The 17,063-nt window shown below is 48.6% G+C and overlaps 1 protein-coding gene across 7 annotated transcripts in view; it reads right to left on the reverse strand.

Moving 5' to 3' along the window:
- Positions 1–6,156, reverse strand: part of LOC120982454 (disintegrin and metalloproteinase domain-containing protein 15-like) — a 55,319-nt gene extending 49,163 nt beyond the window's left edge. For all 7 annotated transcript variants that reach the window (XR_005774903.1, XM_040412606.1, XM_040412603.1 and 4 more), the window contains exon 1: positions 6,034–6,156. Coding sequence is in view for 6 of the 7 variants with exons in the window: in XM_040412606.1 (XP_040268540.1) it covers positions 6,034–6,112 (79 nt within the window). In the remaining variant the exon portion in view is untranslated. The remainder of the gene's footprint in view (positions 1–6,033) is intronic.
- Between the last annotated feature and the right edge of the window lie 10,907 nt (positions 6,157–17,063).

A 17,063-nucleotide genomic window follows, 5' to 3' on the forward strand; every position in this document is an offset into this window, starting at 1 on the left:
GAGGGGCAGATTGTGTCTCATTCACATCTGGAGGAGCGGACGGGGCCCGACTAGGACGGGGCCACACCCAGTGCAGAGCAGTACAGAGAGACCCTGAGAGGCTGCCCCGGGGGGCACTGTACCATCACAGAGACCCAGAGACCCTGAGAGGCTGCCCCGGGGGGCACTGTACCATCACAGAGACCCTGAGAGGCTGCCCCGAGGGGCACTGTACCATCACAGAGACCCAGAGACCCAGAGAGGCTGCCCCGGGGGGCACCGTACCATCACAGAGACCCAGAGACCCAGAGAGGCTGCCCCGGGGAGCACCGTACCATCACAGAGACCCAGAGACCCTGAGAGGCTGCCCCGGGGGGCACCGTACCATCACAGAGACCCAGAGACCCTGAGAGGCTGCCCCGGGGGGCACCGTACCATCACAGAGACCCTGAGAGGCTGCCCCGGGGGGCACCGTACCATCACAGAGACCCAGGGTCTCCTCACACGCACAGTGACGGGTCTCCTCACACGCACAGTGACGGGTCTCCTCACACGCACAGTGACGGGTCTCCTCACACGCACAGTGACGGGTCTCCTCACACGCACAGTGACGGGTCTCCTCACACGCACAGTGACGGGTCTCCTCACACGCACAGTGACGGGTCTCCTCACACGCACAGTGACGGGTCTCCTCACACGCACAGTGACGGGTCTCCTCACACGCACAGTGACGGGTCTCCTCACACGCACAGTGACGGGTCTCCTCACACGCACAGTGACGGGTCTCCTCACACGCACAGTGACGGGTCTCCTCACACGCACAGTGACGGGTCTCCTCACACGCACAGTGACGGGTCTCCTCACACGCACAGTGACGGGTCTCCTCACACGCACAGTGACGGGTCTCCTCACACGCACAGTGACGGGTCTCCTCACACGCACAGTGACGGGTCTCCTCACACGCACAGTGACGGGTCTCCTCACACGCACAGTGACGGGTCTCCTCACACGCACAGTGACGGGTCTCCTCACACGCACAGTGACGGGTCTCCTCACACGCACAGTGACGGGTCTCCTCACACGCACAGTGACGGGTCTCCTCACACGCACAGTGACGGGTCTCCTCACACGCACAGTGACGGGTCTCCTCACACGCACAGTGACGGGTCTCCTCACACGCACAGTGACGGGTCTCCTCACACGCACAGTGACGGGTCTCCTCACACGCACAGTGACGGGTCTCCTCACACGCACAGTGACGGGTCTCCTCACACGCACAGTGACGGGTCTCCTCACACGCACAGTGACGGGTCTCCTCACACGCACAGTGACGGGTCTCCTCACACGCACAGTGACGGGTCTCCTCACACGCACAGTGACGGGTCTCCTCACACGCACAGTGACGGGTCTCCTCACACACACAGTGACGGGTCTCCTCACACACACAGTGACGGGTCTCCTCACTCACACAGTGACGGGTCTCCTCACTCACACAGTGACGGGTCTCCTCACACACACACAGGTCTCCTCACACACACAGTGACGGGTCTCCTCACACACACAGTGACGGGTCTCCTCACACACACAGTGACGGGTCTCCTCACACACACAGTGACGGGTCTCCTCACACACACAGTGACGGGTCTCCTCACACGCACAGTGACGGGTCTCCTCACACGCACAGTGACGGGTCTCCTCACACACACAGTGACGGGTCTCCTCACACACACAGTGACGGGTCTCCTCACACACACAGTGACGGGTCTCCTCACTCACACAGTGACGGGTCTCCTCACTCACACAGTGACGGGTCTCCTCACACACACACAGGTCTCCTCACACACACAGTGACGGGTCTCCTCACACACACAGTGACGGGTCTCCTCACACACACAGTGACGGGTCTCCTCACACACACAGGTCTCCTCACACGCACAGTGACGGGTCTCCTCACACACACAGTGACGGGTCTCCTCACACACACAGTGACGGGTCTCCTCACACACACAGTGACGGGTCTCCTCACACACACAGTGACGGGTCTCCTCACACACACAGTGACGGGTCTCCTCACACACACAGTGACGGGTCTCCTCACACACACAGTGACGGGTCTCCTCACACACACAGGTCTCCTCACACGCACAGTGACGGGTCTCCTCACACACACAGTGACGGGTCTCCTCACACACACAGTGACGGGTCTCCTCACACACACAGTGACGGGTCTCCTCACACACACAGTGACGGGTCTCCTCACACACAGGTCTCCTCACACACACAGTGACGGGTCTCCTCTCACACACAGTGACGGGTCTCCTCACACACACAGTGACGGGTCTCCTCACACGCACAGTGACGGGTCTCCTCACACGCACAGTGACGGGTCTCCTCACACACACAGTGACGGGTCTCCTCACACACACAGTGACGGGTCTCCTCACACACACAGTGACGGGTCTCCTCACACACACAGTGACGGGTCTCCTCACACACACAGTGACGGGTCTCCTCACACACACAGTGACGGGTCTCCTCACACACACAGTGACGGGTCTCCTCACACACACAGTGACGGGTCTCCTCACACACACAGTGACGGGTCTCCTCACACACACAGTGACGGGTCTCCTCACACACACAGTGACGGGTCTCCTCACACACAGGTCTCCTCACACGCACAGTGACGGGTCTCCTCACACACACAGTGACGGGTCTCCTCACACACACAGTGACGGGTCTCCTCACACACACAGTGACGGGTCTCCTCACACACACAGTGACGGGTCTCCTCACACACAGTGACGGGTCTCCTCACACACACAGTGACGGGTCTCCTCACACACAGGTCTCCTCACACGCACAGTGACGGGTCTCCTCACACGCACAGTGACGGGTCTCCTCACACGCACAGTGACGGGTCTCCTCACACGCACAGTGACGGGTCTCCTCACACGCACAGTGACGGGTCTCCTCACACGCACAGTGACGGGTCTCCTCACACGCACAGTGACGGGTCTCCTCACACGCACAGTGACGGGTCTCCTCACACGCACAGTGACGGGTCTCCTCACACGCACAGTGACGGGTCTCCTCACACGCACAGTGACGGGTCTCCTCACACGCACAGTGACGGGTCTCCTCACACGCACAGTGACGGGTCTCCTCACACGCACAGTGACGGGTCTCCTCACACGCACAGTGACGGGTCTCCTCACACGCACAGTGACGGGTCTCCTCACACACACAGTGACGGGTCTCCTCACACACACAGTGACGGGTCTCCTCACACACACAGGTCTCCTCACACGCACAGTGACGGGTCTCCTCACACGCACAGTGACGGGTCTCCTCACACGCACAGTGACGGGTCTCCTCACACGCACAGTGACGGGTCTCCTCACACGCACAGTGACGGGTCTCCTCACACGCACAGTGACGGGTCTCCTCACACGCACAGTGACGGGTCTCCTCACACGCACAGTGACGGGTCTCCTCACACGCACAGTGACGGGTCTCCTCACACGCACAGTGACGGGTCTCCTCACACGCACAGTGACGGGTCTCCTCACACGCACAGTGACGGGTCTCCTCACACGCACAGTGACGGGTCTCCTCACACGCACAGTGACGGGTCTCCTCACACGCACAGTGACGGGTCTCCTCACACGCACAGTGACGGGTCTCCTCACACGCACAGTGACGGGTCTCCTCACACGCACAGTGACGGGTCTCCTCACACGCACAGTGACGGGTCTCCTCACACGCACAGTGACGGGTCTCCTCACACGCACAGTGACGGGTCTCCTCACACGCACAGTGACGGGTCTCCTCACACGCACAGTGACGGGTCTCCTCACACGCACAGTGACGGGTCTCCTCACACGCACAGTGACGGGTCTCCTCACACGCACAGTGACGGGTCTCCTCACACGCACAGTGACGGGTCTCCTCACACGCACAGTGACGGGTCTCCTCACACGCACAGTGACGGGTCTCCTCACACGCACAGTGACGGGTCTCCTCACACGCACAGTGACGGGTCTCCTCACACGCACAGTGACGGGTCTCCTCACACGCACAGTGACGGGTCTCCTCACACGCACAGTGACGGGTCTCCTCACACGCACAGTGACGGGTCTCCTCACACGCACAGTGACGGGTCTCCTCACACACACAGTGACGGGTCTCCTCACACACAGGTCTCCTCACACGCACAGTGACGGGTCTCCTCACACACACAGTGACGGGTCTCCTCACACACACAGTGACGGGTCTCCTCACACACACAGTGACGGGTCTCCTCACACACACAGTGACGGGTCTCCTCACACACAGTGACGGGTCTCCTCACACGCACAGTGACGGGTCTCCTCACACACACAGGTCTCCTCACACACACAGTGACGGGTCTCCTCACTCACACAGTGACGGGTCTCCTCACACACACAGTGACGGGTCTCCTCACACACACAGTGACGGGTCTCCTCACACACACAGTGACGGGTCTCCTCACACACACAGTGACGGGTCTCCTCACACGCACAGTGACGGGTCTCCTCACACACACAGTGACGGGTCTCCTCACACACACAGTGACGGGTCTCCTCACACACAGTGACGGGTCTCCTCACACACAGTGACGGGTCTCCTCACACACAGTGACGGGTCTCCTCACACGCACAGTGACGGGTCTCCTCACACACACAGGTCTCCTCACACACACAGTGACGGGTCTCCTCACACACACAGTGACGGGTCTCCTCACACACACAGTGACGGGTCTCCTCACACACACAGTGACGGGTCTCCTCACACGCACAGTGACGGGTCTCCTCACACGCACAGTGACGGGTCTCCTCACACACACAGTGACGGGTCTCCTCACACACACAGTGACGGGTCTCCTCACACACACAGTGACGGGTCTCCTCACACACAGGTCTCCTCACACGCACAGTGACGGGTCTCCTCACACACAGGTCTCCTCACACACACAGTGACGGGTCTCCTCACACACACAGTGACGGGTCTCCTCACACACACAGTGACGGGTCTCCTCACACACACAGTGACGGGTCTCCTCACACACACAGTGACGGGTCTCCTCACACACACAGTGACGGGTCTCCTCACACACACAGTGACGGGTCTCCTCACACGCACAGTGACGGGTCTCCTCACACACAGTGACGGGTCTCCTCACACACAGTGACGGGTCTCCTCACACACAGTGACGGGTCTCCTCACACGCACAGTGACGGGTCTCCTCACACACACAGGTCTCCTCACACACACAGTGACGGGTCTCCTCACACACACAGTGACGGGTCTCCTCACACACACAGGTCTCCTCACACGCACAGTGACGGGTCTCCTCACACACACAGTGACAGGTCTCCTCACACGCACAGTGACGGGTCTCCTCACACACAGTGACGGGTCTCCTCACACACAGTGACGGGTCTCCTCACACACAGTGACGGGTCTCCTCACACGCACAGTGACGGGTCTCCTCACACACACAGGTCTCCTCACACACACAGTGACGGGTCTCCTCACACACACAGTGACGGGTCTCCTCACACACACAGTGACGGGTCTCCTCACACACACAGTGACGGGTCTCCTCACACGCACAGTGACGGGTCTCCTCACACGCACAGTGACGGGTCTCCTCACACACACAGTGACGGGTCTCCTCACACACACAGTGACGGGTCTCCTCACACACACAGTGACGGGTCTCCTCACACACAGGTCTCCTCACACGCACAGTGACGGGTCTCCTCACACACAGGTCTCCTCACACACACAGTGACGGGTCTCCTCACACACACAGTGACGGGTCTCCTCACACACACAGTGACGGGTCTCCTCACACACACAGTGACGGGTCTCCTCACACACACAGTGACGGGTCTCCTCACACACACAGTGACGGGTCTCCTCACACACACAGTGACGGGTCTCCTCACACACACAGTGACGGGTCTCCTCACACACACAGTGACGGGTCTCCTCACACACACAGTGACGGGTCTCCTCACACACCTGCCGTCCTCCTCCTCAGGCTCCCGCCCGGACGTCCCGCGCTCAGGCCCAGCACGAGCAGCCACAGCCGGAGCCTCATCCTCCGCTCTCCCGGCAGTAGTGAGGGACAGGCCGGGAAGTGCTGGAAGAGCAGAGGAACAGCGGACGGGGCGGGGCCAATGTCTAGGGGGCGGGGCCAATGTCTAGAGGGCGGGAAAATCTGACCAGAGCAGAGAGAGCTGCAGTTTATGTGACAGGACAAGTATGTGAGGGGAAGGTACATGTATGTGACAGGACGGTACAAGTATGTGACAGGAAGGGACATGTATGTGACAGGACATGTATGTATGTGACAGGACGATATATGTATGTGACAGGACAAGTATGTGACAGGACGGTACATGTATGTGACAGGACGGTACATGTATGTGACAGGACGGTACATGTATGTGACAGGACGATATATGTATGTGACAGGACGGTACATGTATGTGACAGGACGATATATGTATGTGACAGGACGGTACATGTATGTGACAGGACGATATATGTATGTGACAGGACGATATATGTATGTGACAGGACGGTACATGTATGTGACAGGACGATATATGTATGTGACAGGACGGTACATGTATGTGACAGGACGGTACATGTATGTGACAGGACGATATATGTATGTGACAGGACGGTACATGTATGTGACAGGACGATATATGTATGTGACAGGACGGTACATGTATGTGACAGGACGGTACATGTATGTGACAGGACGATATATGTATGTGACAGGACGGTACATGTATGTGACAGGACGGTACATGTATGTGACAGGACGGTACATGTATGTGACAGGACAAGTATGTGACAGGACGGTACATGTATGTGACAGGACAAGTATGTGACAGGACGGTACATGTATGTGACAGGACAAGTATGTGACAGGACGGTACATGTATGTGACAGGACAAGTATGTGACAGGACGGTATATGTATGTGACAGGACAAGTATGTGACAGGACGATATATGTATGTGACAGGACAGTACATGTATGTGACAGGACAAGTATGTGACAGGACGATATATGTATGTGACAGGACAAGTATGTGACAGGACAAGTATGTGACAGGACAAGTATGTGACAGGACGGTACATGTATGTGACAGGACAAGTATGTGACAGGACGGTATATGTATGTGACAGGACAAGTATGTGACAGGACGGTACATGTATGTGACAGTACATGTATGTGACAGGACAAGTATGTGACAGGACAAGTATGTGACAGGACAAGTATGTGACAGGACGGTACATGTATGTGACAGTACATGTATGTGACATGACAAGTATGTGACAGGACAAGTATGTGACAGGACAAGTATGTGACAGGACAAGTATGTGACAGGACAAGTATGTGACAGGACGATATATGTATGTGACAGGACAAGTATGTGACAGGACAGTACATGTATGTGACAGGAATATATATGTATGTGACAGGACGATATATGTATGTGACAGGACAAGTATGTGACAGGACGGTACATGTATGTGACAGTACATGTATGTGACAGGACAAGTATGTGACAGGAAGATATATGTATGTGACAGGACAAGTATGTGACAGGACAGTACATGTATGTGACAGGAATATATATGTATGTGACAGGACAAGTATGTGACAGGACGATATATGTATGTGACAGGACGGTACATGTATGTGACAGTACATGTATGTGACAGGACAAGTATGTGACAGGACAAGTATGTGACAGGACAAGTATGTGACAGGACGATATATGTATGTGACAGGACGATATATGTATGTGACAGGACAAGTATGTGACAGGACAGTACATGTATGTGACAGGAAGGGACATGTATGTGACAGGACAAGTATGTGACAGGAAGATATATGTATGTGACAGGACAAGTATGTGACAGGACGGTATATGTATGTGACAGTACATGTATGTGACAGGACAAGTATGTGACAGGACAGTACATGTATGTGACAGGAAGGGACATGTATGTGACAGGACAGTACATGTATGTAACAGGAAGGGACATGTATGTGACAGGACAAGTATGTGACAGGACAAGTATGTGACAGGACGATATATGTATGTGACAGGAAGGGACATGTATGTGACAGGACAAGTATGTGACAGGACGGTATATGTATGTGACAGGACAGTACATGTATGTGACAGGACAAGTATGTGACAGGAAAGGACATGTATGTGACAGGACGGTACATGTATGTGACAGGACGGTACATGTATGTGACAGGAAGGTATATGTATGTGACAGGACGGTATATGTATGTGACAGGACGGTATATGTATGTGACAGGACGATATATGTATGTGACAGGAAGATATATGTATGTGACAGGACGGTATATGTATGTGACAGGAAGATATATGTATGTGACAGGACGGTATATGTATGTGACAGGAAGATATATGTATGTGACAGGAAGATATATGTATGTGACAGGACGATATATATATATGTGACAGGACAAGTATGTGACAGGACGATATATGTATGTGACAGGACAAGTATGTGACAGGACAGTACATGTATGTGACAGTACATGTATGTGACAGGACGATATATGTATGTGACAGGACAAGTATGTGACAGGACGATATATGTATGTGACAGGACAAGTATGTGACAGGAAGATATATGTATGTGACAGGACGATATATGTATGTGACAGGACAGTACATGTATGTGACAGGAAGATATATGTATGTGACAGGACAAGTATGTGACAGGAAGATATATGTATGTGACAGGACAAGTATGTGACAGGAAGATATATGTATGTGACAGGACGATATATGTATGTGACAGGAAGATATATGTATGTGACAGGACAAGTATGTGACAGGAAGATATATGTATGTGACAGGACGATATATGTATGTGACAGGACGGTATATGTATGTGACAGGAAGATATATGTATGTGACAGGACAGTACATGTATATGACAGGACGGTACATGTATGTGACAGGAAGATATATGTATGTGACAGGACAAGTATGTGACAGGACGATATATGTATGTGACAGTACATGTATGTGACAGGAAGGGACATGTATGTGACAGGACAAGTATGTGACAGGACAAGTATGTGACAGGACGATATATGTATGTGACAGGAAGGGACATGTATGTGACAGGACAAGTATGTGACAGGAAGGGACATGTATGTGACAGGACGGTACATGTATGTGACAGGACGGTACATGTATATGACAGGAAGGTATATGTATGTGACAGGACGGTATATGTATGTGACAGGACGGTATATGTATGTGACAGGAAGATATATGTATGTGACAGGACGATATATGTATGTGACAGGACAAGTATGTGACAGGACGATATATGTATGTGACAGGACAAGTATGTGACAGGAAGGGACATGTATGTGACAGGACGGTACATGTATGTGACAGGACTGTATATGTATGTGACAGGACGGTATATGTATGTGACAGGAAGATATATGTATGTGACAGGACGGTACATGTATGTGACAGGAAGGTACATGTATGTGACAGGACGGTATATGTATGTGACAGGACGATATATGTTTGTGACAGGACGATATATGTATGTGACAGGACGATATATGTATGTGACAGGACGGTATATGTATGTGACAGGACGGTACATGTATGTGACAGGAAGGTATATGTATGTGACAGGACGGTATATGTATGTGACAGGACAAGTATGTGACAGGACGATATATGTATGTGACAGGACAAGTAAGTGACAGGACGATATATGTATGTGACAGGACAAGTATGTGACAGGACGGTATATGTATGTGACAGGAAGATATATGTATGTGACAGGACGGTATATGTATGTGACAGGAAGATATATATATGTGACAGGAAGATATATGTATGTGACAGGACGATATATATATGTGACAGGACAAGTATGTGACAGGACGATATATGTATGTGACAGGACGATATATGTATGTGACAGGACGATATATATATGTGACAGGACAAGTATGTGACAGGACGATATATGTATGTGACAGGACAAGTATGTGACAGGACAAGTATGTGACAGGACAGTACATGTATGTGACAGTACATGTATGTGACAGGACGATATATGTATGTGACAGTACATGTATGTGACAGGACGATATATGTATGTGACAGTACATGTATGTGACAGGACGATATATGTAGGTGACAGGACAAGTATGTGACAGGACGATATATGTATGTGACAGGACAAGTATGTGACAGGACGGTATATGTATGTGACAGTACATGTATGTGACAGGAAGATATATGTATGTGACAGGACAAGTATGTGACAGGACGATATATGTATGTGACAGGACAGTACATGTATGTGACAGTACATGTATGTGACAGGACGATATATGTATGTGACAGGACAAGTATGTGACAGGAAGATATATGTATGTGACAGGACGATATATGTATGTGACAGGACAGTACATGTATGTGACAGGAAGATATATGTATGTGACAGGACAAGTATGTGACAGGACGATATATGTATGTGACAGGACGATATATGTATGTGACAGGACGATATATGTATGTGACAGGACGATATATGTATGTGACAGGACAAGTATGTGACAGGACGATATATGTATGTGACAGGACGATATATGTATGTTACAGGACAAGTATGTGACAGGACAGTACATGTATGTGACAGGACAGTACATGTATGTGACAGGACAGTACATGTATGTGACAGGACAAGTATGTGACAGGAAGATATATGAATGTTACAGGACAAGTATGTGACAGGACAGTACATGTATGTGACAGGACAAGTATGTGACAGGAAGATATATGAATGTGACAGGACAAGTATGTGACAGGACAGTACATGTATGTGACAGGACAAGTATGTGACAGGACGATATATGTATGTGACAGGACAAGTATGTGACAGGACGGTACATGTATGTGACAGTACATGTATGTGACAGGACAAGTATGTGACAGGACGGTATATGTATGTGACAGTACATGTATGTGACAGGACGATATATGTATGTGACAGGACAAGTATGTGACAGTAAGGGACATGTATGTGACAGGACAAGTATGTGACAGGACGGTATATGTATGTGACAGGACAGTACATGTATGTGACAGGACGGGACATGTATGTGACAGGACGGTACATGTATGTGACAGGACGGTACATGTATGTGACAGGAAGGTATATGTATGTGACAGGACGGTATATGTATGTGACAGGACGGTATATGTATGTGACAGGAAGATATATGTATGTGACAGGAAGATATATGTATGTGACAGGACGATATATGTATGTGACAGGACAAGTATGTGACAGGACGATATATGTATGTGACAGGACAAGTATGTGACAGGAAGGGACATGTATGTGACAGGACAAGTATGTGACAGGACGATATATGTATGTGACAGGACAAGTATGTGACAGGACGGTATATGTATGTGACAGGAAGATATATGTATGTGACAGGACGATATATGTATGTGACAGGAAGATATATGTATGTGACAGGACGATATATGTATGTGACAGGACAAGTATGTGACAGGACGATATATGTATGTGACAGGACAAGTATGTGACAGGACAGTACATGTATGTGACAGGACAAGTATGTGACAGGACGGTACATGTATGTGACAGGACAAGTATGTGACAGGACGGTACATGTATGTGACAGGACAAGTATGTGACATGACGATATATGTATGTGACAGGACAAGTATGTGACAGGAAGGGACATGTATGTGACAGGACAAGTATGTGACAGGACGGGACATGTATGTGACAGGAAGGGACATGTATGTGACAGGACTATACATGTATGTGACAGGAAGGGACATGTATGTGACAGGAAGGGACATGTATGTGACAGGACAAGTATGTGACAGTACATGTATGTGACAGGACAGTACATGTATGTGACAGGAAGGTATATGTATGTGACAGGACGGTATATGTATGTGACAGGAAGATATATGTATGTGACAGGACGATATATGTATGTGACAGGACAAGTATGTGACAGGAAGGGACATGTATGTGACAGGACAAGTATGTGACAGGACAGTACATGTATGTGACAGGACGATATATGTATGTGACAGGACAAGTATGTGACAGGAAGGGACATGTATGTGACAGGACGGTACATGTATGTGACAGGACGGTATATGTATGTGACAGGAAGGTATATGTATGTGACAGGACGGTATATGTTTGTGACAGGACGATATATGTATGTGACAGGACGATATATGTATGTGACAGGACGATATATGTATGTGACAGGACTGTATATGTATGTGACAGGACGGTATATGTATGTGACAGGAAGGTATATGTATGTGACAGGACGATATATGTATGTGACAGGACGGTATATGTATGTGACAGGACGATATATGTTTGTGACAGGACGATATATGTATGTGACAGGACGATATATGTATGTGACAGGACGGTATATGTATGTGACAGGACAAGTATGTGACAGGACAAGTATGTGACAGGACGGTATATGTATGTGACAGGACAAGTATGTGACAGGACGATATATGTATGTGACAGGACAAGTATGTGACAGGACGATATATGTATGTGACAGGACAAGTATGTGACAGGACGGTACATGTATGTGACAGGACAAGTATGTGACAGGAAGGGACATGTATGTGACAGGAAGGGACATGTATGTGACAGGACAAGTATGTGACAGTACATGTATGTGACAGGACGGTACATGTATGTGACAGGACAAGTATGTGACAGGACGGGACATGTATGTGACAGGAAGGGACATGTATGTGACAGGAAGGGACATGTATGTGACAGGACAAGTATGTGACAGTACATGTATGTGACAGGACAAGTATGTAACAGGACGGTACATGTATGTGACAGGACGATATATGTATGTGACAGGACTGTATATGTATGTGACAGGACGGTATATGTATGTGACAGGAAGGTATATGTATGTGACAGGACGGTATATGTATGTGACAGGACGATATATGTTTGTGACAGGACGATATATGTATGTGACAGGACAAGTATGTGACAGGACGGTATATGTATGTGACAGGACAAGTATGTGACAGGACGGTATATGTATGTGACAGGACAAGTATGTGACAGGACGATATATGTATGTGACAGGACGATATATGTATGTGACAGGACAAGTATGTGACAGGAAGGGACATGTATGTGACAGGAAGGGACATGTATGTGACAGGACAAGTATGTGACAGTACATGTATGTGACAGGACGGTACATGTATGTGACAGGACAAGTATGTGACAGGACGGGACATGTATGTGACAGGAAGGGACATGTATGTGACAGGAAGGGACATGTATGTGACAGGACAAGTATGTGACAGTACATGTATGTGACAGGACAAGTATGTAACAGGACGGTACATGTATGTGACAGGACGGTACATGTATGTGACAGGAAAAGTATGTGACAGGACGGTACATGTATGTGACAGGAAGGGACATGTATGTGACAGTACATGTATGTGACAGGACAAGTATGTGACAGGAAGGGACATGTATGTGACAGGACGGTACATGTATGTGACAGGACGGTACATGTATGTGACAGGAAGGTATATGTATGTGACAGGACAGTATATGTATGTGACAGGACGGTATATGTATGTGACAGGAAGATATATGTATGTGACAGGACAATATATGTATGTGACAGGACAAGTATGTGACAGGAAGGGACATGTATGTGACAGGACAAGTATGTGACAGGACGGTATATGTATGTGACAGGACAAGTATGTGACAGGACAGTACATGTATGTGACAGGACGATATATGTATGTGACAGGACAAGTATGTGACAGGAAGGGACATGTATGTGACAGGACGGTACATGTATGTGACAGGACTGTATATGTATGTGACAGGACGGTATATGTATGTGACAGGAAGATATATGTATGTGACAGGACGATATATGTATGTGACAGGACAAGTATGTGACAGGACGATATATGTATGTGACAGGACAAGTATGTGACAGGAAGGGACATGTATGTGACAGGTCAAGTATGTGACAGGACAGTACATGTATGTGACAGGACAAGTATGTGACAGGAAGGGACATGTATGTGACAGGACGGTACATGTATGTGACAGGACTGTATATGTATGTGACAGGACGGTATATGTATGTGACAGGACAAGTATGTGACAGGACAGTACATGTATGTGACAGGACGATATATGTATGTGACAGGACAAGTATGTGACAGGAAGGGACATGTATGTGACAGGACGGTACATGTATGTGACAGGACTGTATATGTATGTGACAGGACGGTATATGTATGTGACAGGAAGATATATGTATGTGACAGGACAGTACATGTATGTGACAGGACGGTATATGTATGTGACAGGACGATATATGTTTGTGACAGGACGATATATGTATGTGACAGGACGATATATGTATGTGACAGGACGGTATATGTATGTGACAGGACGGTACATGTATGTGACAGGAAGGTATATGTATGTGACAGGACGGTATATGTATGTGACAGGACAAGTATGTGACAGGACGATATATGTATGTGACAGGACAAGTATGTGACAGGACGATATATGTATGTGACAGGACAAGTATGTGACAGGACGGTATATGTATGTGACAGGAAGATATATGTATGTGACAGGACGGTATATGTATGTGACAGGAAGATATATATATGTGACAGGAAGATATATGTATGTGACAGGACGATATATATATGTGACAGGACAAGTATGTGACAGGACGATATATGTATGTGACAGGACGATATATATATGTGACAGGACAAGTATGTGACAGGACGATATATGTATGTGACAGGACAAGTATGTGACAGGACGATATATGTATGTGACAGGACAAGTATGTGACAGGACGGTATATGTATGTGACAGGACAAGTATGTGACAGGACGATATATGTATGTGACAGGACAAGTATGTGACAGGACAGTACATGTATGTGACAGGACAATATATGTATGTGACAGTACATGTATGTGACAGGACGATATATGTATGTGACAGTACATGTATGTGACAGGACGATATATTTATGTGACAGGACAAGTATGTGACAGGACGATATATGTATGTGACAGGACAAGTATGTGACAGGACGGTATATGTATGTGACAGTACATGTATGTGACAGGAAGATATATGTATGTGACAGGACAAGTATGTGACAGGACGATATATGTATGTGACAGGACAGTACATGTATGTGACAGTACATGTATGTGACAGGACGATATATGTATGTGACAGGACAGTACATGTATGTGACAGGAAGATATATGTATGTGACAGGACAAGTATGTGACAGGACGATATATGTATGTGACAGGACGATATATGTATGTGACAGGACGATATATGTATGTGACAGGACGATATATATATGTGACAGGACAAGTATGTGACAGGAAGGTATATGTATGTGACAGGACGATATATGTATGTGACAGGACAAGTATGTGACAGGACAGTACATGTATGTGACAGGACAGTACATGTATGTGACAGGACAGTACATGTATGTGACAGGACAAGTATGTGACAGAAGGATATATGAATGTGACAGGACAAGTATGTGACAGGACGGTATATGTATGTGACAGTACATGTATGTGACAGGACGATATATGTATGTGACAGGACAAGTATGTGACAGGACAGTACATGTATGTGACAGGACAAGTATGTGACAGGACGGTATATGTATGTGACAGGACAGTACATGTATGTGACAGGACGGGACATGTATGTGACAGGACGGTACATGTATGTGACAGGACGGTACATGTATGTGACAGGAAGGTATATGTATGTGACAGGACGGTATATGTATGTGACAGGACGGTATATGTATGTGACAGGACGGTATATGTATGTGACAGGAAGATATATGTATGTGACAGGACGATATATGTATGTGACAGGAAGGGACATGTATGTGACAGGACAAGTATGTGACAGGACGATATATGTATGTGACAGGACAAGTATGTGACAGGACGGTATATGTATGTGACAGGACAAGTATGTGACAGGACGATATATGTATGTGACAGGACAAGTATGTGACAGGACAGTACATGTATGTGACAGGACAAGTATGTGACAGGACGGTACATGTATGTGACAGGACAAGTATGTGACAGGACGATATATGTATGTGACAGGACAAGTATGTGACAGGAAGGGACATGTATGTGACAGGAAGGGACATGTATGTGACAGGACTATACATGTATGTGACAGGAAGGGACATGTATGTGACAGGAAGGGACATGTATGTGACAGGACAAGTATGTGACAGTACATGTATGTGACAGGACAGTACATGTATGTGACAGGACAGTACATGTATGTGACAGGAAGGTATATGTATGTGACAGGACGGTATATGTATGTGACAGGACGGTATATGTATGTGACAGGAAGATATATGTATGTGACAGGACGATATATGTATGTGACAGGACAAGTATGTGACAGGAAGGGACATGTATGTGACAGGACAAGTATGTGACAGGACAGTACATGTATGTGACAGGACGATATATGTATGTGACAGGACAAGTATGTGACAGGAAGGGACATGTATGTGACAGGACGGTACATGTATGTGACAGGACGGTATATGTATGTGACAGGAAGGTATATGTATGTGACAGGACGGTATATGTTTGTGACAGGACGATATATGTATGTGACAGGACGATATATGTATGTGACAGGACGATATATGTATGTGACAGGACTGTATATGTATGTGACAGGACGGTATATGTATGTGACAGGAAGGTATATGTATGTGACAGGACGGTATATGTATGTGACAGGACGATATATGTTTGTGACAGGACGATATATGTATGTGACAGGACGATAT

Source organism: Bufo bufo, chromosome 11, assembly GCF_905171765.1.
Source record: "Bufo bufo chromosome 11, aBufBuf1.1, whole genome shotgun sequence".
Lineage (NCBI taxonomy): Eukaryota > Metazoa > Chordata > Amphibia > Anura > Bufonidae > Bufo > Bufo bufo.